Here is a 26,431-nt window from a genome sequence, read left to right on the forward strand (position 1 = left end):
TTTTTTATGAGCAAATGAAAAAAACGAAATGTTTAAAAGCAAATAACTTTTATTGTATTTATGTTATCTGAAATATAGGCACGCTGTTGCACAGATAAGGTTCTTCTTTACGTGTTGTGAAAATTTGGAAGTTTTACAACAAATATGGTGCGAGAAAAGTTGTCTCGCGCAAAACAGTTTGTGCTATGTTGTACATTTGTAAGACGGAGACAACACATGCGGGTGTGACGTCCTCGTAGAATTACCTGGATTTATTGTCTTATTCTGTGATTTAAGCTACACAAAAAAATACGACCTGCTGCGTAAAATGCGTATTCACATGTATCGTCCAATCACGACGTTTGTTACGTTTTGTCTTTCGGATCGAGGGTTTCCTTATCTAAACATATGTTTGTCCTAATCAGCGGTGAGTAATATTTGCATTTTATTTGTGTTTATGTTCGGAAAACGAAAATACAACTACTACACAGGACAAACGACAGTATACACGTCCATCTACATCAACAACAGAATATTAAGTGAGTCGCGAATCAATGTCACCAAAAACGATTCTATTTTTAAAAACATAACTACATCTGTAACTTCTGTAGTTCAGTATCTGTACGACTGTACATCGCTACGTCAGATGCGTTTCGATAGTCACGAAATCCGTAACGGCAGTTCCGTCTGTGTAGCTCATCGGTGTTTTGAATGTCTGTACGGCTAACGGTCAGCGTATTTTACAGAAATGGTACGGCGTTGTTGCGCTTCAACCGTACCAATGACATCAGATTGCTGGTGCGCACCAAGGTGGCACCGCGGGGCGTTCACACCCAAGCGCTGAATCCCATTGTCAGCCACAATAGTTCACCGAGTTCCGGCTGGCAGAACCGATGGAACCTCGCCAGGAGAGCGTTCGTCGACAACCTGCTGAGCCGGGTAACCAACTCGCTGTCAGCAGATTTGCGAAGGCGTACAGCCAGGCATCTCATGTATGGTAACTCAAGACCGTTTTTCGCACTAGTTGGAGTAAGTCTAGCTTCTGGTAATGGTATGTTAACTAATGAAAATCAGTTGGAAGGCGTTTGTTGGGAAATTCGAGTAAGTACTTTATTTATATTGAGTGTGAATTATTCAAAATGTATACTCTTTAGCCGTTATAATTTTTAACTTTTTAATAGGAAGCAGTTGGCCGTATGCTAAAGAACCTAACAGTTGCTGAACGCCTGAAATTAAATTCATCTTTGGGTCTGAAGCAGTTTGAATTAGGATCTGTCATTGCTAAGGGAAATAATGCTGTTGTATACGAAGCAAGAAAAATTGAAAAGGACAGAGGTATCTAGTTCTAACATTTATTAATAAGTTATTTTCTAATTAATACTTGCTATTAATAAGTCAAATCCATCATATTACAATTTTATTTTATTATTGTGAGATCAATAGATCTATTGATAAGTAATTATGTAAAACTCAAATCAAATAATTCACTATTAAGAAAATAGGTAAATATGAGGATTTAATTTTAACATTTGTATATATTTTATAATAGGTTTAAATGTAAACTGATTTTATTATTAATGAAAATATTTTCCTCTAATTACATATTATAAGTATAACTTATACATAAGTTATACCTAAATAATTTTAAATATTATTGACATTTCTTTGTATTTGAAAGGTTTTTGTTTCGACTTTGTATTTTTCTACTAAGAATATTTAAACAATAATAATGGATATTATCAATACTTAAAATATACTAGATTTAATTGATCTATTAAAATATAAAAATAATTTTGATAAATAAATGTATAAATTCCTATTTTCTAATAAACATTATACCTAATACCTCTAAAACTTTATTTTTACTTTACAGACCCAAGTGACGTAATCTTAAAGCAAGGGTCATCAAATACAACGTATCCTTTGGCTGTGAAAATGATGTTTAATTATGATGCTGAAAGTAATGCTATGTCAATATTACGTGCCATGAGTAGAGAAACAGTTCCATCTCGTTGTGTACAACATAATTTTTCTAGATCAGATCAGCAATGGCTTATTGGGTTAAGTCTATTTTTAGCTTTTATTTATTGCTTGAAAATAGTCAGTAGTTGTCAAATAATGACATGAAAATAATCTGTTGCATATATATTTTCTATGTGCATAATAACAAATTTAGATTTTTATTTTATAGTTATGATCAAAATTTAATTAAATTATCACCACATCCAAACATTGTTATGATGCATTTGTGTTTTGCGGATTATGTGCCGGAGCTGATTGACTCGCATACATTATATCCTCAAGCTCTACCAACTAGAATAAATCCAGAAGGTTATGGTCGGAACATGAGTCTATTTCTGGTGATGAAAAAGTAACTTATTTATATTTAATTACTTATCAACTTTTTAACACAGTTTTATTATGATTTAGGTATGACTTGAGTTTGAAACAATATTTATCTAAAGCTCCATCATTGAAAATCAGAGATAAAATTCTTCTGCTCGCTCAATTATTGGAAGCTGTTTCTCATTTGTCTAATCAAAACGTGGCACATAGGTATAAATATATTTAAAATATTCTTTATACAGTACATTTATTTGTATTGTAAATGTAATTTTAGGGACATGAAGACTGATAATATCTTATTAGATGTATCTGAAGGTAATGATGTATGTCCTGCATTAGCCATTACAGATTTTGGATGTTGTCTTGCTGATAAGAATAATGGACTTAATCTTCCATACAAAACTGCTGACACTGATCGTGGAGGAAATATAGCGTTGATGGCACCAGAAGTATAAAATTGATACTAATATTAAATTATCTTATTTATATGAATTTAATTATTAGGTTGTCACTGCTCGACCAGGAACATTTGGACATATAGATTATTCAAAAGCAGATGTATGGGCAGTTGGTGCAATGGCATACGAAATATTTTCTGATAGTAATCCATTTTATAGTTATGAAAGAGGTAAACCTCCATTGTTGCGCAATTCTACATACAAGGAAGAAGATCTTCCTGCATTTGGTAGTGATATACCATTAATTATACAAACATTAATTCACTCACTATTGCAAAGATCAACATCTAAGGTAGGAAAGAATCTTTCAAATTAATTTTTCCTAATTAGCATTTTTATGATTTATTCAAGTATTGTTATAACCAATATATAAAATATATTTTCTAGAGATTAGATGCATCATTTGCTGCTACAGTTTGTCAGATATATCTATGGGCACCATCGTCATGGATTACAAAATATGTGATGCCAACTAGTAACGAGGTATATAAAACTAAAATATAATATTATTTATGGTTGAACTGTTTGAAATAAAAAATATAATAGTTTTCATTTCTTTTCTCAAAATCCCCTACCAATTGATTCATTTAAGAAGCAATTTAACTATGTTTAAATTTTCTAACCAAGCAATTATGCTTGAAAATATTTTGCGTTTAATATTAATGAATTTCTATACATACCGCATATTTATTAACTACCCTGATTAAATACTATTTAAACAATATAAACAGTTGTTTCACCTACATATCCCATTTTGACATTTGGTTTATACCATTACTTAATTTTTTATAAAGTGTTATTGCCTACCAGTAATGTATTTTTCTTAAATTTTTTTTAAACCATGAAGACTAGAAATATGGAGACCAAACTCTGTACACAAAAACTGCATTTTTAAACTGCCACTATTTGGTTGTGCCTCGGTCGTTTGCATAGAAAGTAAACTGTGCATAATATAGGAATTAATTATATAAAATTGAGATTTTTTAAATAAATATTCAATATAACACCTACTATACATTTTTTTTAGTAGTGTAAATTATAAAATTTAAGCTGTATTTCACATTTTATTGTGATATACCTACAGTCATTCATGGTTTTGCTTTGAATACCTTCCTATAAAACATATATATTGATATTTAAATGTTATGAATTGAATAATTTATTATTGCTTTGAAATTAAATTCATTCTGAAATTCAATATCAATTGAAGTTTTACTGCATTGTGATGCATCAATCAGATTACACTTGTCTTGTTTGTAAACTTCTTTTGAATATAGATTTTTGTATGAGACCAAGAAAAATTAAATTTTACTTACCGAAATTGGTGTATAGAATCATAACCATTTTTTGGCAGTGATGAACACAACATGGATACGACAAAAATATTAAGTAATAGATAACAACAATAGGTAATTTTTTTATAACAATGTGTATAAACTTTATCGTAGAACGGACTAATTAATTATTATACACTGAAAAATAAAACATTAAACGAATGTGATTTAATTACATAAATAATATATTAAATGTATGTACATAAAAATATCTGGGTTTTATTTAATGATATTCATAGCAAACTATGACATTCATAATCCAAATGCAAAATCCCAATTAATTCAATGCGGATGTTGTATGATACACATAAAAATAAATGTATGATTTTGCAACTAAGAAAATAAAAATTTTAAATAATATTATTCATTCCTATATTATGCTCAGTTTAGTTGCCACTTTTTTTATTGTAGCGGCTGCAGTCACGCCTAGATTATTTTCCTTATCACTAGTCTTCATATGTTAAAACTAAATATCTATACTAGTAATTTTCAATTTCTTTGATTTTTAATCAACATAATAATACTGTACAAAGTACAAATTAAAATACATTGTTGTATTTAGTAAAAAAAAATGAGTTATTATAATCTAAAATATCCTTAATAAATCTAAATTGTTAATTAGGTGTTGCAATGGATGTTGTGTTTAACGACCAAGGTATTATGTGAAGGAGGAACAATGATGTCAACTTCAAGCACTAAACAACGTACCTGTACAGAATATCAATTGATTACTACATTTTTACATAGAGCAAAATTGTATGAAATAAAAAATGCATTATATTGGATGCATTCAATACAACAAGAATAATATTTTCAAGCTATTTTAGTTATTTTACTAATAAAAAGGTTTTGGTATTAGTCGTGTGTATAAAGTTTTTGATGAAAACTATTTTATCAAAATATGTGCTATCCCGTATTAAAATGTCTATAAATTATAAAAACATATATTTATTTTATTATAATATTTTATTTGTAAGTGGTATTTGTTTCATATGGATTTAAATTTTAATTATATGACTCATTTGATTGTTGAGTTTGTTGCCATTCTAAGTGATTTATTAAAAATATTATTTATTTTATTATTATATACAAACACTATTGTAATTATTATAAACCAACACCTATCATAAAAACGGTTTTGAGATTGAAAATTATTTTACACACTTGTAAACAAAATTGTATAAGATAATATATTTTAGATTTAATCCACAGTAAAGCTCAGATTTTAGATTCTGAGCAGAGCAATGAATGTATTTGGTTTTACAATGATGTGTTTTTATTTAAATTTTAAATTATTTTTTTTTTGTCTGTCATTACTCATTAGTCATTACTATTTGAGGCAGAAAAACTGCTTCAATTTTCAACATCAGTATCTTGTTTGATGGGAAAGTAAATCTAGTTGGTGTATTGGGAGGTTAAAATTTAAAATTTCCAGTATTTATCAAAAACGTTGACAAGTTAAAGAAACTAAAATAAATGACCGAGATACATGACATTTTCACTGGTTGTTTATAATAACATTTTCTATACACAATGAAATTTTAAAAATATTTTGATTTGTTTTGAACTGTTTACAGACATTTTCAGTTTCCAATTTTTTTAGTTTTTTTTTCTATGAATGTCAATAAAATTTTATTTACTGGATAACAAGGCTCTTAATATATCGTTACAATGACATTTGAAAAATATTAAAAATCCATACTCACAATTATTTTTATAAGCATTTAAAGTTCAAATCTTGACAAAATACGTAAAAACCACGAAAATGTGCAAATTATTTTGAGTTAATAACTCATAAAAACATCTCTTTTTATATCTAATATTTAAAAATATAATACCTCTTAATGTCCACAAGAAAGACAAATTAAATTTTTATGAGCGTTTTGTTGTGGTACCATTGCTCTTCAGTGTGAGTGTGTGTCGAGGGCCGGGACGCCATATATATATTTTGTGTTTCTTTGAGATGACCATTTTGATTTTAACTGTGAATCTTTTCCTTGATCGAATTGATGATACTTTAGTTGTTTAAATTGTCAGCACCTCGTCACTGGGATTATTTAATTGTTCCGTACGATGTTTAGATAACTCCCATCGATAAACATATTTTTAGAGCCTTATCAAGAGACAGTTCATCTTGTCTCAATCACGGACTAATATCTTAGTCCGTGCTCTTAATAAATGTTACCAATTATTATGTAGACCGAATATAAGTACATATTTTACAACACTCTCACGCAGTGTATCGAATTTGCAAGACATGCTTAAATTTTTTAAATCTGCAACGTATTCACTGACGATTTCATCTGCAGACTGCAGTCAAGTAAAAAAAGGTGGATAAGTGGATGTCGCTCTGCTGTACAGTAGGTTACAAGTGGGTCACTGTAATGGATGGTGTTAAATTTGAATTCAATGATATAATATCATTGTATAAGAAAAACGATTCTGAGCGAAAACGGTCAGTCAGCCTATGATTTTACCAAGTATATTTGATGATATTATTGGGAATAAAGTAATTTATATATAACCTATTTACGTGGAGCCTTGTTTTAAATTTTCAATCCTTAACCACAAAATAATTAATAAATTATAAATTTGATAAATGTTGTCAAAATTTGAACTTTAAATGCTTATAAAAAAAAATTGTGCCTATGTATTTTTAATATTTTTCAACTGCTATTAGAACGATATATCAGGAGCCTTATATTAAATTTTCACGCTTTTTTACCCAACAAATAAAAATTATTGATATTTATAGAAAAAAAAACTAAAAAAATTGAAAACTTACAATGTCCGTAAACAGCTCAAAAAGAGTCAAAATATTTTCAACATTTTATGGTGTATAGAAAATGCTAATATAAACATTCAGTGAAATTTTCAAGTACCTACAGTCATTCGTTTTTTAATTACAATAAAATAAGAAAATTGTTACATGAGAAATCGAGTAAATATCAAATGTAAAAATATAAATTTCAGACGCTCATAAAAATTTAATTTAAGTTTCTTCTAGACATTTTTTTTTTGATAGAGGTCGACAAACTTATGAGTAATCTTATATTACATTTTCAAATCTTAGATTTAAAAAGAAAAATTTTTATGAATTCTCAACTCAAAATAATTTGCTATTTTTCGTAATTTTTCCGTATTTTGTCAAAATTTGAACTTTAAATGCTTATAAATAAAAACTGTGATTAAGGATTTTTAATTTTTTTCATCTGCCTTTGAAACAATAACCTAGGAGCCTTCTATTAAATTTTCAAGCTTTTTTACTCAACAGATAAAATTTTATTGATATTTATAGAAAAAAAAACTAAAATAATTGAAAACTGACAATGGCCGTAAACAGCTCAAAAAGAGTCAAAATGTTTTGTAAATTTTATGGTGTATAGAAAATGATAATATAAACATTCAGTCAAAATTTCATGTCCCTACGGTCATTTGTTTTAGAATTACACCAAAAACCAAAATCGATTTTCTCGAAAACAGATTTTGCGTGAAAATTCCCGTTTTTCCTTAATTTTTCTTTTGTTTTTCACGTCGCTTGTGAAAACTACTGGGAAATTTTTTGACCCCCCAAAGTACCAACTAGATTCACTTTCCTATCAGAAAAGTTACTATTGAAGAAAATCCAAGCACTTTTACTGTCCTAAAAGGTGATGACAGACACAAAAATAAAAAAAAAATAAAAAAAAAAACACACATCATTGTAAAATCAATACATTCATCGCTTCGCTCAGAATCTAAAATTATGACGTTCGACAGTGACATTTTTGCGAGGAAAAAGTGGTCAGCAAAACAAGAGATAACTGTTTCCAGTGTAACAGTTTTAATATCCTGATTAAACGAATTAAATATTTCGAGCGCTGGCTAACCGATGAAATGTAAGAATATTGACACTTTTCTTAATTCTTTTAGTGAATCATACCCGCTGGCGGTCATATAAATATTGAAGTCTTGAATACATTCATTCCAGTTTTGGCATAAATTACCTTTCACGGATAGTGGCGGTAGATTACCAGTCAATCCAGTCATATTGTGGTTAAATTGGTACTGATGATATGGAAACGACGTAAAAAGTGCACGTAGACGCGGAAAAATGTGGAAAAATACACGTATCTTTTTTTTAAATGACGATACTCAACGGACAACGACAGTTAGGTTAGATTACCTATGGTATGACGACGTTATTTTATTCTACGGTAGACACAGGACCGAGAACACGTCCTGACACCATGTTGTAGTTTTGACATGATGTAAAAATATATTATATACTCAATATATTATTATTATTAGTTTTGTCGTTTTCTGGGTATAATATATTTTTACCTAATGTCAAAACTACGTATCACGTTTGAAGTTCATAGTTTTACAACATTGGATATTCACTCGATTTCTCGTGTAGCGATTTTGTTATTTTGTTGTAATTCAAAAACAAATAACTGTAGATAAATGCGAATTTCACTGAATGTCTATATTTTCATTTTCTATACACCATGAAATGTCGAAAATGTTTTGACTCGTATGGAGCTGTTCACGGACAAATTTCAATTTATATTAGTTTTTTTTCTATAAATATCAATACAATTTTATTTGTTGGGCCAAAAAACGTGAAAATTTAATAAAAGTCAAATTTGTTGCAATAGCAGTTTAAAAATAATACATAGGAGCGTTTTTTTATAAGTATTTAAAGTTCAAATTTGACATGATTTATCAAATTTAAAATTTAATCATTATTTTGTTGTTAAAATGTTGAAAATTGTATAAAATTTAAGACGAAGTTCCGCGTAATTAGGTTATATATAAATTATTTTACTCACAATAATATCATAAAATATATTAAGTAATATCATAGACCGTCATCGCTCAGAATCGTTTTTCTTAAATACAATGGTATTATATCATATTCATTAAAATATATAAAAATAAACATTTTTTTGAAAATTTAAATATCGCCGGTTATTTGTTTTTGAATTACAATAAAATAAGAAAATCGTTCGATGAGAATTCGTTAATTTACGGCCATGTCAAAACAATTTGAACTTCGAACGAAATAAAAACTTTCCAGTCAATTTTTTTTTGTTTATGTGAAACATTTATAATGCGGCGGGTAGTAAAACACTAAAACCTAATGCCGCGTGGCGAAGCCCGCAACTTGCAACGCGCAAAACATCTAACGCACTTTGATTATGCGATTTTTATTTTCTTTAATAATCCATCTTTGCAATTTTCATGCATATTTTCTATACAAAATAATTCAAATGTTTCACATCTACCAGGGACCCCTGGACGGCTTACTTTTTATTGAACACTTATATTATAGGAATCTTGTATTAAATATTAAAATCTTAGATATAATGATGTACGTTTTTTTATGAAGTTCTAACTCGAAATAACTTGCAAATGTTCGTGATTTTGATGAATTTTTTTTAAAATTCTAACTTCAGACGATCATGAAAAATTATTGATAATTTACACTCAACTTTCTTTTTAATTTCCTTTGTTTCCATTTTATTTTAAAATGATTCATTTCATAATATTTTTATACCTACATTATAATATAAATATGGCGTTATATAGGTATAATTGTAATTTGTAGTTATTTGAAATGCTGACTATAAACATAAAAGTTAGTTAAAATCATTGATTATATGGTTAAAATTAATGTACCTACCTATACAATATAAATGTGTTTATCGCATCATTATTGATCACATCATCTTTATCTATGACATTAGACACATTATAATATATACTTGTATTATGCAGGTATATGATAAATCATGTACACAATTAAACCTCTCTATAGCGGCGGACATCATAGTGAAATATAAATATTTCCGCTATTAGGCAAGGAGATTTCTCCATGGATACTTAATTATTTTTTGAAAACGGGAGCCCAATATACAATCTTACTATCCTAGAACCTAACCAATATATTTATGCCAGGGAAGTTATAAGTGTCCATTATTAAGGCGTGTAGGGGTTTAAGAAATATAAACAATTACCTACTTTTATTATGATATTAATTTACAGTTTTGACAGGACAGAATAGCGCAAATGATACAGGAGACATTATGCCAAATAATATGCATTTCGTGGTAGTTGATCTCTGGCCAAACCCCGATATCTTGAACCACAATGTATACTTTCTATAGGATCAGGCGCGGACTGGCTGGGATGCTACAGCATCCCTTGCCCTAAAATATATTTGCCTAATATTATTTATTATATATTTAAAGACTCTAGACACCTAATGAACAACAGATTGTTACCAACTTACAATTACTAGTAATCTATAATATTGTACAACTTTGATTGAAAGTTTTTTGTAACTTGGTACTTATTTACGTGTTTAACGTATATTCAATATTTTATAAATAATCTACATGTATTAAATTCGCCCCAACAATTTATGTTATTTGCCCTTTAAATTGTGTAGCATCCCGTGCCCTATTTTACCAGTCCGCGCCTGTATAGGATAGTCTCAGTGCTCTCTGAGCGGAGTGATGGATTTATTGATTTTACAATGGTATGGTTTTTTGTGTGTCTGTGTACTCGGTAAGTAGTCGAAATCATGCTTCGATTTTCAACTTCAATATCTTGTTCGATGGTTTACATTTAAAATTCCATGTAGTTTTCAAAAGCACCGGAAAAACACAAAAAAAAAATTAAGGAAAAACTGGAATTTTTGAGTAAAATCAGTCTTTGAAAAAGTTGCAAATTGGAGCCTTTGCAAAATATGTAAATAATTTAATTTCTTAATTGGAATAAATGAAATGTTTAGATTAATCCAATAGGTATGTAAACACTTTAATGTAAGCCTGCAATATCCATGATCTATGTAGCGGTAGAGTATAGTTTATGTTGATGTTGATGTGAAAAAATAATGATAAATAAAAATGTATTGTGGGTATACGTAGGTACCTAAATATAATTATTATACCATGTCCTCAATATTATTTACCATTTACCAACAAGATTCTTTATATTATATAGTAATATTTTAGTAGGTATTAATGTATTATCTATATACCTGCATGGCTGCATGTGTCTTTGTCACTAAGTGTGTATTACGGCCATTACTTACTAGGTACGTGTACGAAAAATCGGTTAACTTATTATATTATAAATTAAAATAAAACGTCATTATGATTTTCACCGTTATGCTGCTACAGTATAGAAACAGTGACAATATATTATTATTGTATAGTTTATAATATTATAATATGTAAAATATTGTTGCAAGGCGTCAAGATTAATGCGTTACGTCATGTTCAGAAAATAAATAATAATAATAATACAAAAAAAAACCAACATCTGTCACGGCTTTATCTTCCCACAAGAGGGTCGTGAGACAGACCTCTCCGCGAGCCTACAGCCTACATATATATAATAATTATATTGTATACGAAAGAGACGTAGGGGGGGGGGGGTATAAAATATCCCTTTGCCATAACATACTTTTTATGTCAACATTTATGTGTGGTATAAAATTAAGTGTTGTGCACTGCAGCAGTAGTCGCGTACAGCAGACGTCACCGACCACATTGTGAGATTGATCATATTTTGAATATATATTATATACACACAATATACACTGCAATATAATGATAATATTGTAATATTGATAATTCTCAATTTTTATAGATAGTATGTTTTAGATTCTGTTTGAAGCGAAGAATGCATCGATCTTATAATGACTGGTGTTTTTTTTTTGGACACACATATTTCATATATTATATATAGTATAAAAATACTTCGATCATCAACTTTGAGGAAGGTTTATGGTAGGCGGTACCAATTTATTGGTTCCAGGTAGTTAGTACTTTTGGAATGTCAAAGTTGAATATTCTCATTCATTTTTTATAATAATTGGGGAGGGGAATAAAAAATACAAACATAATATACGTTAGAATTGTAATTTTGGTATTAAAAAAATCTGTAATCTGTATCCATATTACAAAATACAACATTCTGTGCAAATTTTACGTTTACAATAATCCATTTGAGTATTTTACTCTGTTATTTTAAAAATTAGAGTGAATTGACCAATTATGAAATTTAAAGGTTAGATTGTTATTCAGGGCATCTCGGAGGCTTTTATTGATATTTTAATTTTAAACTTTAAATTACATTTAAAACGTACCTACAAAAAAATGACAGTTTTGAAATGTTCATTATTTGTATTGTAATTTAAATATTGACAAAAGTTTCAGAAATTTGTCATGTAGTTGTACGATTGTTATACTGAGACCATACATGCGAATGTGGCGTACTCTTAATAATTGTATTATATACCTACCTATACTATATAGTCTACGTCTCTATGGTGCGGCTGTGTGAACAGTGCACATGATTTATGATTCATGCGATACATCTGACCATGTCAAAGAAAAACTAAAAAGTAAAAATTACAAATGTATTTAAATAGTAAAAAAAATTCAAAATTTTTTAAATTGTATGTCTAGAAAACATTAGCTATAAGCTGTATTTGGTGAAAATGGCAAGTATCTTCTTGATGATTGAATGTTATAAAATTACTTAAAAGTGTCATATCATGACACAAAAATAAATAAAGAATAGCTATACGCATACATCGCTGTAAAACCATCATATAACGTATTCATCACTTTGCTAATTTCCCACCACTTCTCCCAATATTGAATTATACAGTTTTCCGGTCATTCACTCTTCCACTTTACAGGTCCTTCTCGACCACATCCAACCACCTGTTTCTGGGCCGGTCTCGGGGTCTCTTCCCTGATGTGTTACACGTGATAGATGCTTCAATAATTGTCGTTTCTGCGCTCTCATTACAATATGACAGAGCCATTGCAGTGTCCTTTGACCTCATGTTCCTATATAAGTAATTATATTTATTACTTATTTGACCAAACGTCCTATTGATTATTGTTAGGATACGACGATACGGACAATGAGGACCCATCTTCCTTTTGAGTACCTATAGTGAAGATTAATGTATCTTGTTTTAATGTTTTCATAAAACGTTTGTATATTCTATCCAGAAATTCGTTGGTCCAGACCGGTGTAAAATTATCCTGCGCATTATACTAAAAATATATTCAAAGTTTTTATAATATAATATAATTGGGATCGTCCCGGATTAATTTAGTAAATAAATAAACATGTAAACATAATATATTATATATATTTCGTGATTAGTATTCGTAAGTTATATAGGTACGAAACTAAGAATACAATAATAGGACATAATATAAAAACCAGCATACACTCGGCATGATCTCGCCTAGTAGAGCGTAGGTATATAAAACGATTATCCTTAATCATTACCTACTACTGCTATAAATTATTAGTATATGCTATAGGTAATAACACATTTTTTCATACAAAATATACAAATAATATGAGATTTTCGTTTTTTCTCGACGACGATAAATATCAACGTAAAAATAATATTTTTTTCATATGCGTAACTTAATACTTTATCGTATGTTTTAAATGCTTAAAATGATGGTGCCGTATATAATGAATTATCTCTGCAGTCGAGGATCATATTATTTTTTCGGTCATGTCATCGGGTGAATTCGAGGCAGGCCAAATAACCTTTCCTATTCGATTTTTTTCTTCCTCGCCTCCACATCTCGGCACCTATACCTATGCTATACATATGTGTGTATATATACAGGGCGATTCACTAAGCATGCTTACTCCCTTTTCCCTCTTGAATAATGAATATATTAAAATATAGATTTTTGGAATTTTAAGTATATATTATATGCTTAAAGATCATATTATTTTCAATCATTTATATATTTTTATATTTTCTGATTTATTAAAACGTATACTAAGAATCATAATCCTTTTAAAGCCCTTACCATAATTAAAAAAAGTCGTAATATATGGGATATAGGCATATAATAGTAGTTACCTATATATTTATTATACTTGGACAATTCTTATAAAAATCTATCGATACAAATTATTATAAAATATTGATGGATTTATATTAGTTACATACTAAAACGTTTAAATCATCATAACTCGCATATCTGCCAAACCCATTTTATTATAAACTATATGGGCCTATATTATCCTTAGTACACATTTATAACCAAATTACTCAAGAACTTCTATAGTCCAAATGTCGATTTGGATGCATACAATTTTTAAAAAAGAAGAAGTTTGCTTTGTCACAGGACACTTCTTAATGGTATATAAAAATATTAAGTATTTTAATATATTTATTTAACATATAAGTTTTTTTAGAAGTTTAGAAAATCAGAATTTGAATAAATGTATCATTAAATAAAAAAAAAAACGTATATATTATAGGTTTATTATTTTTCTTCAAAAAATGGTAGTATGAAGAGTTTAATAGACCGTCAATAGTTTAAGATTTAGGTATAATAATAATCAATGTAAAGTTTATATGAGTGGAGTCAGTCGTGGATACAAGGGGGGCTGAAGTTCCTGCCTTAGGAACTTAAAATACTTCTATATCTTTACTAAATGTTAAGAGGATATTACACGGGCATTCAGCAAGGGGGCACGTAGCTGAGGGGGCCTGGTTGAGCTTACCCTATTACCCTAATGGTCTAATTTAACTCTTACCTTAGACTGGCCCACCCACTTTTTTAAAACCTTATCCCTTAACTATGAAAAAATATAATTGATGAATAAGAATCGCAATACGATACCTACTATTATATTTACAATAAAAACTATATAATCTAAATATAAAATACGTTTATAGAATTACATTCTGAAAATATTGGCTCACCCTAAGAATATTTTCTAGCTACATGCCGAACGCCATATACACATATTACATTGTATATGATAACTGTTTCACACAAATAAATAGCGCTCGGGCTACTGCAATAGTCGTACAGTGACGAGAACACACCAGTATAATTTTTTTCTCCGACCAGGTATAACACGTCATATTGTGTCATTTAGTTCCAACCCCTCCGAGTTTATCTCGATGTGATTAAATTGTTGAAATATATCGAGGTATTGTTTACTTGCAGTATTTACTTGTCCGAAATTTGATTTTTACAGATCAACATACACCGAATAATAATATGCTGTTTCGGAATAATATGATCAAATCAAAAATGTATGTTGACATGTTCTCATTCAAAAGTTTAAAAAAAACGATATAATATTATATAATATTGTATTCAATATACTATATTATGATATCTGCAGCGGTTAATTTATATTATAATAACAGTCACAGCGATCACAATCCGACCGTATAAACCATACTGCTGTTGCAACCTCGGTATATAGACTGGTCCCGGTATAATATGTCTAATTAGAACCAAATGCCAGCGCGGTCGCCGTGGAGTATCGTCTGCAGCAGCCGTGTTCTATACAATAGTGATTATGACGTGAAGGTACGACCGATGATGGCGGTGGACTATACCTATATACACTGTACAGTATCAGTGTATCACAATGTATATATATTATACATGGTAATATATGGTATTATATACTTATATATATATTATATCATATGTACGACTTAAATTATACACGAATACGCGGTGGAATGAGAAGAAACGCCGCTGCTGCAGTTGAATAATATAGTTGTAACGGTGGCACACATACATTTTGGTTCGTTTTCAGCTCATTAACCGCATTTAACGATTGCAGCTCTGCAGGCTGCACACACGGGGGACAGACATTGTTTTTAATGATCTTCCAATATTATTATCTCCCCTTTGCATTCGGCCCGTCACCGCTTTAATAATTAACTCACCATGGTAAAATATATAATAATAATAATAATATGCCATAATATATTTCCAATATATGTACAATACGTACCTATTTATTTTATGTGACCTTTAGTCGTAAATCACAAACGATTATGTATGCCGTATATATTTTATGTATACAATAATTATTAAGACGTTTTCGTGGGCTCATTTCCGTGTTCTATGTATGGATACGGGATAATGAGGAATACTATATCGTCAATATCCGATTGCAAAATAACAACAGTGTAAAATACGCATTAAAAAAATAAATCCACTTCCTGACGTTACGGCTTTCCCGTCATATACATATGAATAAATAATATGGTATCTTTATTCTGCAGCAACTATAACATATATTATTATGTATACAGAGTGATTCACCAACTGTGATCACGCCCGCGATTTATCATTTAATACCTACCTACTTAATGCATTTATTCAAACTATGATTTTCGGAATTTTTAAGAGATATACCTACTTACTTAATACTTTTAATGAACTTATTTTCAGATATTGTTAGATTTTGTATACCCTTTAAGGATTGGGGCGATACCAACTTTTTTTTTTCACTTGAGAATCCTGTATTATATGATAATCCTTTTTTTATTCCTGTAAATATAGTTAAGTAAACGATTCTTTTAAAATGTATTCGAATCGAAATTCTAAGGAGTAGCTTATAAGTTATTTAATTTTGTCTTTGAAGACTAATAATAGCCACTAAAAAATAAAAAAATTATAGATTCATGATAATAGTCAATAGGTTTGGAAGATAAGATGGGGGCAGGTTGGGTTATTTGAAAAAAATAAGTTTATATGAGTGTTTTATTATACTCTATTTAATTAAAGTTAAAAATTATTTGAAATGGTCTTTTAGGTACACTAAAAAATGTCATAGATCAGAATTTGAATAAATGCGTTATTAAAGTAAAAATAATAGGGTTGATCATGCTTGGCGAATCAACCTGAATATGATGAATATTTGAAAGTTAAAATAACGGAAATAGAGAAAAGTGTTGATGCGTAGCCGCGTGTAATGTTAATGTGTATTAACCAAGCGTGATAATCTTTTTGTTTTTGTGCTGAAAAAAATTGTATTTTTATGCAGATTCTATAAAACATGACTACATGAGTACTGTATTTCATCGAGTAGAAAATATATACTTACAGTAAAATCGTTGAAATAAATATAATGTACCACATCAGTACATCACTTAGTCATTATTATTTGTTGGCTCATTAGTTATTACTTTTTAGTATTACGCATTTACACCGTTTTATAGAATCGAATTTCAAACGCAATCTCACACATTATTTATTTTTATACGTAAGTTGAATAAAATTATTTTCCTCTCTTTTGCCAATCACCGCATTATTGTTTTTTCAACCATTCTTTTACTCATTGGCAGAAGTTTTATTTTGTAAGAAATGGCGGGACGGTGTTGATAAATTTAGCGCTTTCCAGAATCATAAAAGGTCCACAGGAAGTCAACATCATCGGTCACGTCCGGTTTAATATTTTGTCCCCTCCTTCTTCGGATTTTTGTCTACGCATTATACACACGCGAAATGCAATCGATTGATCTGCCCCCAGGAATGGTGAGACGCGAATGTATTTTTAGACACTATTACTAATCTGAAGGCATGTGAACGGCCTCCTCCCACCCGACCACGGTCGCGGACGAGGTTTTGCAGTAATCGAGAAAAAAATTGTCCACACACGTATAGAAAAAATAAACTTAATAAAAAAATATATTTATACATTGGTGGCTTTATGTACATAAAAATAATAATAAAAAATAAAAATCGATAAAAAATATCTTAACGTTTAAAAAGTATAAAAACTAAACATAATTTTAAATTAAATAATATACATAATATAATATATACTAAATAGGTACATATATTATATATATGTGTGTGTGTATATGCAAAACTGCAAAAGGAAATACTTAGTTGCATATCAATACTTTTCGATGTACAAACACCCCCACCCCCCATGTTCACTTAAATGTTAAAATTATTATTCCTGGTTGACGTTGTTCCATTCGCCTTCCATTCTCCACACACTAAACGCGTAGCTGAGTTGTTCATGAGCCACGTAAGTGCAAGATCCAGTACCGGAAGATCCTTGTTCTGAAAAATAAAAATAAGAATAACATCAATAATTAGACAGTACAAATATAAAAATCCAAACATTTAAAATGCATTAAAAATATATTACATTTTAGTTTTAAATTTACAAATTATTTTGTTATCTTATTTGTATTTAAATATTTTAATTCGTTTTAGGCTCATGTTTTAATTTATAAACATTAACTTAAATTAAAATTATCTACAAACAGCGCTCGACTTTTGGATGGTGGGTCGCAGAGGTACGGAGTACCTAAAATATTTGTTTAAACGGAACGCATGGTACAATGCTACATCTTTACTCTTTTAATAATTTTTTTTGCTTAATGTATAGGTACGTGATACCAGATATCAGTGTCATATATAGGGAGGTAAGGGTTCACCCCCCCCCCCCCAGATAAATGTATTGTTGGTACAACATTTTAATACGGCAATTAATTTATAATATTAAACAAATATATTATTTTTTTAGAATGTTTATATTTTATCAATTTCAATATTTGATAAAATTTTCAAAATATTTTGAGATGTTTCCGGGCATTTTCAATTTTTTTTCTATAATTGTCAATAAAATTGTATTTTTGGGTCAAAAAGCGTGAAAGTTTAATTTAAGGCTTCTGATATATTGTTACATTAGCACTTGAAATAAAAAAAAAAAAAAAAATACATAGGCACAATTTGCCAATTAATGTTGTATTATTGTTTACCGATATATTATTTTTTTATAAGCATTTAAAGTTCAATTTTTTACAACATTTATCAAATTTTAAATTTTAAAATGATTTTGTAGTTAAAATTGTATACAATTTTCAAGTTTTATAGCCAAGGATTAAAAATTTAAAACAAGGTTCCGCGTAAATATAGGTAGGTAAATAGGTAAATAAATTACTTTGTTCACAGTAATATCATCAAATATACTTAGTAATATATTATATATCATAGTCTACTATAGACTATAAGCTATATACCATAAATAAAATAATAAGGTAAGAAAAAACTAGATGTATAAATATATTATTTTTTAATCTTATTATACGATATATGCAACTCAGATTCATAAAGTTTTCAGCATATTCCAAATAAATATTATTTCCATAGTTCGTATAATATAATATGATTATAATAGGTACTATTATAAAATGATTGTTATTATTATATTATTATTTACCTATCGAAACCTTCTTTAATTTGGACGCATAAACTGTTTACCTTATCCTAGCTGGTTACACATTATAAACAAACAAAATAACTTAGACGCATTACTGCATCAGTATGTTTATCAGTGAAAATAAATTTCGGATTATTGCCAGATATATCATTATATCAAGTTTATTTATGCATTGCATTAATTTTAAATCTTTAATAATTTTAGTGCTGGTATTAGTAATTTCGTATTATTTTACGGAAAATATTATTTCTTGAAAGAATCTATGTATACAGTAAAACACATTTTATTCGCAACGATAATTATAAAACTTTTTATTGTACATTATAATACATTATACGAGGTATACCCAAGCCTACGTAGACCTGAATTTTAGGTGGTGCCTATCACAGAATTATTTTCAGGGTCCCTTTTTTATTTCACCCTCTCCTAAAAAGCCAAGTAAATTATTACGAATGTTCGGGTATTAATAATTTAATTATTTTATATATATAACAGTATATACTGTATAACAAATTCAATAATAAAATGTTTAGAGAACGGAGTGGCCGAGCGGACTAAGGCGTCGGTTCAAAACCTCAGTCGCAGGCGGCATTTTTCTTCGGGTAAGTCACGGTGTCCGGAGAGAAGTGCCACCATCCCCCACCCGGGCATGGCAGATACCTACAGGTGCCCACTAAAAAATCTGCCAAACTAACAAACATACGTGTTTAACATACAGTACCCCCCCCCCCCCCCCACAGTTAAAAACCACCCAATGGCCTAAGTTGCCGCGGGTTAATTAATAAAAAAAAAAATAAATAAATAAAATAAAATGTTTGCTTAAAATGTATGATGTTATGTCGTCATTATACTTATATAGTTATATACCTTTTTATATTGGGATATTGCTAATCTATATGTTCTATATATTATACCTATACATACCTACTAAACTCAACTTATAAGTAGCGAGTAGGTATGCATTTATTATATAATAAATATATTTAAATGTTGTATATGTATATTACTACCTACTTTTATTATGTTAATAATAAGTATTATCAATATTACATTGATATAGTTTCTTATTAATCAGATACTATAGTAATTTATATATATATAACATTAATATATTATACTAGAAGTACTCGTCGTTCAACAATTGTATATTTTTCTTTTAAATGTTGACAATAAAAAAATTATTTTAACAAAAGTCGAAGTTATATTTAATCCTCATACAGTTGTATGTCATATCGGTGGGTCTTATATATGAATAGAAAAACATGAAAATAATATTTTAGTCTATAGACTACCTACTCCAGTATAATATAAACTCCCTCTAAAATCCTAAATCGTGTAAAACGTGACTTTTTTCTTGTTTCACAATAATGGACCGCATGCTGTAGTTTTTTTCCCATATTTATTATTATTTTGTAAATCGGTTGTGACAGTGCAGGGACGTTACCGAAACAGATAATCCTATTGAATAACAACTATACACTATAATACACATGAATGCTGAACTTGAATATACCCTCGCAGATTAGACCCTAAGCGCAATAACCTAAGAGAATACCCAAACGTATATAATTGTGGATTTATTGAAAACTGAAATGACAAATTACATCCGTAACACATTCAAAATAGTAATTACAAAAAAATTCAAAAACAATGGTACTGGCGTTGTACCTATATCGTATATTATTGTGAAATTATTATATTAGTATAATATATATTTATTATGTATTCGCCATAAACTATAAACACTGCCTATATAAACGTATGTAAATAATATATCTCATTCCCTGAACGTGCTCTTAAGCTTTATCATAATATAAAAATAATATACAACTGATAAATCATAATCTATAATTGTACTTGATATTACATGAATTGTAAAATAATTATCATAATATTGTTAATACTTATTATGAAGAACACTTAATTTTTTTAAAAATTAAATCATGATCTTGAATTAGTTAACTTATTATTTATACAGCGTAGGTAAACACCCAACAGCTTAGAAAATGTAGAATTGTTTTTTTTTTATGATAAATATTCGAAAATTGAATAGGTAATAGGTACCTATATCACATAGTTACTCGATAAAATAATCGTGTTTAACAAGGTAGGTTAACATTATATTAAATTATACTGTACAATATGTAGTTATACCTATTATGTATTATGTACCGTGTATTATTATTTAAGCCAGAAATAAATATAATTTAATCTTCGCCAAATAACACTTTTGTTATTTCCAAATATAAGAAATTATAGTTTTTTCTGATTTTATACTCGGGAAAATTAATGAATGATTCGATTCTGTAAAACAATTTTAAAATTTTGATAGGCAGACCGCAGTCAACAGTATACTAATTATTTATAATATTATCAACAAATTAGATTTATTCTGACATGACATACCTATATATAATATAAACATCCAAAACAAAAATTTTCTAACGTGTAATTAATATTCAAGTTATTATCGTTCTTTTGTTTTTTTATTCATACATAATTATTTTAAAATGTTGAGATTTTTGTTTGCAAAAGAATAATACACATATTAGCAAAACTAAACAAATGTACCTATATAGATATATAATTTACTCCAATACATATTCCCTTCATAACTGAAATTATACTGCACAACCACCTGTATAGAGAACCTCGCATCCCTGCTTCAAGTCTCTGGGGGCGGTATAGGCTCTTAAATATATCCGCTCGCCACGGTATATGTTTAATACATATATTTATATATTCTACCACATATTATGGTAGATATAATATTATATAAAGTAGTAAAACACTTACCGATGGAGTGCTGAGAATCTGAGTCTGTGTGTCCTACCATGGGAACTTCATCCGTGTTGGCTTTGTGCAACACCTGGTACAGGAAATCAATGTATCGCGTGGCCAACTTCAACGTTTGGATTTTCGATAGTTTGTCAGACGGAAGCGTAGGTATGATCTTCCGGAGAGACGCAAACGCTTCGTTTAGACTCTGTGTCCGCTGCCGTTCCCGTACATTGGCCATCACCCGTTGGCTTTGCATCTCTTCTGGGGTCTGCGGAGATCGTCTCCTTGATTTCAACGGCGTTTGGATTTCTTTCGATCTGGACGACCGTTTCTTTCCTATAATATGAAATATTCCTGGTTAACATATTAAGTACTGCTCTACATTGCACTCTTAAGTGTACATGCTGCATCTAACAGCAGTGCGGTGAAAATATGGAGTATATTAATCCAATATAAATTATATAACCCACACTGACCGTTTTGAGAAAATGATTTCATTATTATACTGTGGCAATTTCGGAATTATATACTTAAAGTTATAGTTTAATTATACTATTTATGAAGCTGCAGAGTATATTATTCATGCATTTGAGTACCTACGGAAAATTGTTAATTCTAATTATTTAAATGATTTCTTTTTTTATACGTAAAGGATTAATAATCCATTGAAAACCCATTGCTTAAAACCAAATATAATATCCAATAATTTTTTTTTTTACTTGTTACTTTTTTGTATTTAATTTTTTTTAGACGCACATTTTTGCATCTTAATTACACATACCTAATATATATTTTTGCAGATAATAGCTATTATTGCAATTAACTTCAAATCGACGGCTGACACACCTGCAGTTCGCGCTCTGTAATGTATTGCATATTTTCATACAATATGTGCTTTGTGTTCGATGCCAACTTAAATAATACAAATGCAAGTAACAAATAAAAACAAAGTTACTGGAAAAGAAATAATTTAAAGCAATATTATCAAGCTCATAATAATCATTATTAATTACAAATAGTTAATATGTTTTGCTTTATACAATTAATACATATATAATGTAGGTTTTATTGCAGGTATATTATATAATATACGATGTATCTAATATATAATATATATATATATATATATAGCTGTAATCGGAAATACTTAATAGTTTGGGTGAATGTGCGATATGTTATGATTTAGAATTTATATTTAGTTTTGATTATTTTACTATAATAGTATTATAATTCCGTGATCTATAATATTATGCATGACAGATTTGATTTTAATAATATTAAATTTTATTATACGTGTGTAAATAGTTGTAGACTCTTATACGGCAAACTGAAATTAGATTTAAGAGATGGCGGGAGTAAGGGACTCTGTCCCTTTATTCATTATGAGATTCTATAAAGCAATAGTCGTGCGATGTACCTACAAGATCTATTAGACATTTGAAGATAAGGCGTATGCATACAAAGCTACCTTTACAAATTAATGTTTTTTTCTTTAACGTAGGTATAATATTTTAAACGCATCGTCTAAACGTTTAAAACTATATAAATATTATAATAATTAGTAACAATACGTATATTTAAATGGCTGTTGGGTTGGCAAAATAATAAACGGGGTCAATATAATTTGTAATAAATATTTCGAGAAAAATATTAGGTACGGCTATAGGGTTGGCCGTTTTGAGAAATTGTACAATGAAATTCAGTTTTGACGTTGGTACCAAATTTCAAAATTACGTGTATAATATATATATAAAGTCGAGTCGCGATAACTCGAAGTTGAAGGGGGATAAAAATTCACTTCGAGATAATATGTATTATTCGGGATATCTAACTAATTTATAGGGGATTGATTTTCTATGGGAATAAAACACAATTCGAGTTGTCAAGTTTTTCTAGTTACGATGTTCGAGTTATCACTCGTATGGCTGTATATACAATATATCCGTTATACCTATGAGGAACTCATATATATATAGCTGTTGGTAGTATGTAAAAGTATATGTACCCTTTTTCGGTTCCACCGTGTCGTGTTCCAGGCCGGGTGAACTGCTGCTACCACCGCCGCCACCGCCTCCGATATCGCCGCAGCCGTCTCCACCACCACCGCCGCAGCTGAGATCTCCACCGATTCCGATTCCACCGCCGCCGCCACCACCGCCGACAACCCCGCAAACGTCGTCGTCGTACTCAGACTTGACTACCACAGATCCGTAGTCACTGTACGGGTACACGATGGGTGCGTTGGTGAACTGCTGCAAATCTTGCGGCGTGTGCCAGGTGTACGGCGACATGAGGTAATCGCCGTTGGGCTTATACGCCGAGTCCGAGTCCATCATCATGGCGAGTTCACGTATATGTATGGTACCTAGGTATACTACACCGCGTAAATCGACTCTCGTGCGCGCAATCTAGATAGGTAAGACGAAATTATATATCGATCAAGATCGAAAAGACAGTTATTATTATAACGCGCGGGACATCAGCGCAGATGACGTGTGCTGTGTCCGGAGGATAACGTACGTATATGACATGCGTGTGATTATATTATATCTAGTAAACTCCCGAAGGGACTGCAGCAGTCTACGGCGGCGACGACGACTATATTATAACTATGAGATCCCGACGACCGAGAGAGAGATATGGCGGGCGGGTCCTTGAACGTGCTCTAAATTAAGAACTGTACGTGGCGGGGTGGGGGAGCGTCCCGCAGGGTAAGACTTCGACTGTATACGTGTATATTATAATATATATAGTTAATACCCCCCACTCCGTGAAAATATATATTATATTATTTACCAGCGTGTGTGCGTGTGTGTATATTGTAATGCCGACCGATGTATATACGCACTGCACGCAGCAACAGCGCAGCGTATACTCGTATATTATATATATATACATATGTATATATACATCTGTGCGCGCGGGAGGAGCCTCTCTCGGACCACGGCTGTGATTGATGGCCGACGATCGGGACACCCGGCTTCTATCGTATCTTGTCTGAACGCCGCCGCTACCCTTAGGGACACGCACGTGTGTATATATATATATTATATATATAAAGTACATATATATACATAATGTCGTGCGTGCGTGTGAGTTTGCACGCACACCCCCGCCGTGCCGCCATTCCAACGACGACGTTATATACCATGTTATGTATACCTATATATAACATCACATAGCCCGAGACAACTTCCTTTTCGTTGTCGTGTGACGCCGCCGCCGCTACTGCACCGGTTTACGTTGTGCAGCATAATAGTATATAGGATACCAATTGGTTCCTAAATCAGACCCACGTTTCGTTTGCTGCTGCAGCTATAATAGGTCGGCTTCGCGTGCAACATTGTAATAAGTACCTACTTACCTATATAGGTACTGAATGTCTGAATTACTACCAGCCTCGCGGCCCGAGATTATGTCAAGAAACATAATAATATATTTGAGGATATATTATATAAAAATTAAATGCTCAGGTATATAATACAATCATATTGCGCGAACATTTAAAATTGAAAATGTAACCAAAAATAACTAACTAATATACTATAATATATAAGTACATAAAATATAATAAAAGGATATTAAAATGACCCTGCCTATATTGTAAATCACGTATTCACGTGCCTTATTTTTATACCGTGGAAAAAACGATTATGACTGAGGTTGAAGTAAAATAATTATAAATTTTGTTGATTCCAATATTCTCATACTTCCATCCTAAATGTAATGTATGGAAATAACAAAATTATTTGATACTTATAAAGATTGATTATCAAAGCTGGGTAAGTTATCCACTTTTTCAACTAGTTAAAGTATAGTTATTACTTATTTAATATTTTAATATAAAAGTAACTAAGTTAGAATATAAGTTAGTTTCTGAAATTTGCCAAATTTCTACCTTAGTTAAGAGTTAGTTTGGTGAAAATAGTAACTCAAGTTAGAGAAGAAGTTACAAGTAATTTTTAGTTCAAAATATAAATTTAAAAACAGGTTTTTTCAAATGGAATGCATTACATAAATTAATTATTAAGTAGGCAGGTATAGGTAACTAACTTGAATTATTGGCGATGAATGAAAAATTAAACTGCACACAACTGTCGACTGATCATTTTATCAAATGTTTCAAAAAAGTAAGTATGGAAAGTTTAACAAAATAAGAAATTGAAAAATTCAATAATGGACAAGCTACAAAAATAACTAGTTACATATTATTTTTAACGAATTAAATTAGATTATTTTAGATATTAAATTCAACTAGTTAAGTTACAAAGTCGATATGAATTAAAATGAACTAGTTACTGCCCAGTTTTGTTGATTATATACTTATGAAGAAGTTATTTAGCTGTATACATAATATATGTATTGCTGGTGGTTTGTAGGCATGACTAGGTGGGAGCTTAAAGCCACCCTTCTAAAAATGTCTTGGTCTATAAAAAGAATAAGATTAATAAGTGAGCTTACTCACCATATAGATACTCTAATTCT

The 26,431-nt window shown here is 29.9% G+C and overlaps 2 protein-coding genes across 2 annotated transcripts; one reads left to right on the forward strand and one right to left on the reverse strand.

The window, feature by feature from the left end:
- Positions 1-429: 429 nt before the first annotated feature.
- On the forward strand, positions 430-5,202 carry LOC132941469 (serine/threonine-protein kinase Pink1, mitochondrial). Its single transcript, XM_061009534.1, has 10 exons — positions 430-518; positions 591-1,080; positions 1,161-1,314; positions 1,853-2,039; positions 2,171-2,350; positions 2,410-2,535; positions 2,600-2,774; positions 2,830-3,075; positions 3,171-3,266; positions 4,740-5,202. Exons 2-10 carry the CDS (start codon positions 691-693, stop codon positions 4,923-4,925), a joined length of 1,740 nt encoding a protein of 579 aa, XP_060865517.1. The 5' UTR covers positions 430-518; positions 591-690; the 3' UTR covers positions 4,926-5,202.
- Positions 5,203-17,589: 12,387 nt separating this feature from the next.
- On the reverse strand, positions 17,590-24,566 carry LOC132941030 (twist-related protein-like). Its single transcript, XM_061008879.1, has 3 exons — positions 23,952-24,566; positions 21,962-22,282; positions 17,590-18,000 (listed from the first exon to the last, which is right to left on the reverse strand). The coding sequence occupies exons 1-3, from the start codon at positions 24,283-24,285 to the stop codon at positions 17,888-17,890; spliced, it is 768 nt and encodes a 255-aa protein (XP_060864862.1). The 5' UTR covers positions 24,286-24,566; the 3' UTR covers positions 17,590-17,887.
- Positions 24,567-26,431: the final 1,865 nt, after the last annotated feature.

Source organism: Metopolophium dirhodum, chromosome 3 (assembly GCF_019925205.1).
Source record: "Metopolophium dirhodum isolate CAU chromosome 3, ASM1992520v1, whole genome shotgun sequence".
In the NCBI taxonomy this organism is placed as follows: Eukaryota; Metazoa; Arthropoda; class Insecta; order Hemiptera; family Aphididae; genus Metopolophium; species Metopolophium dirhodum.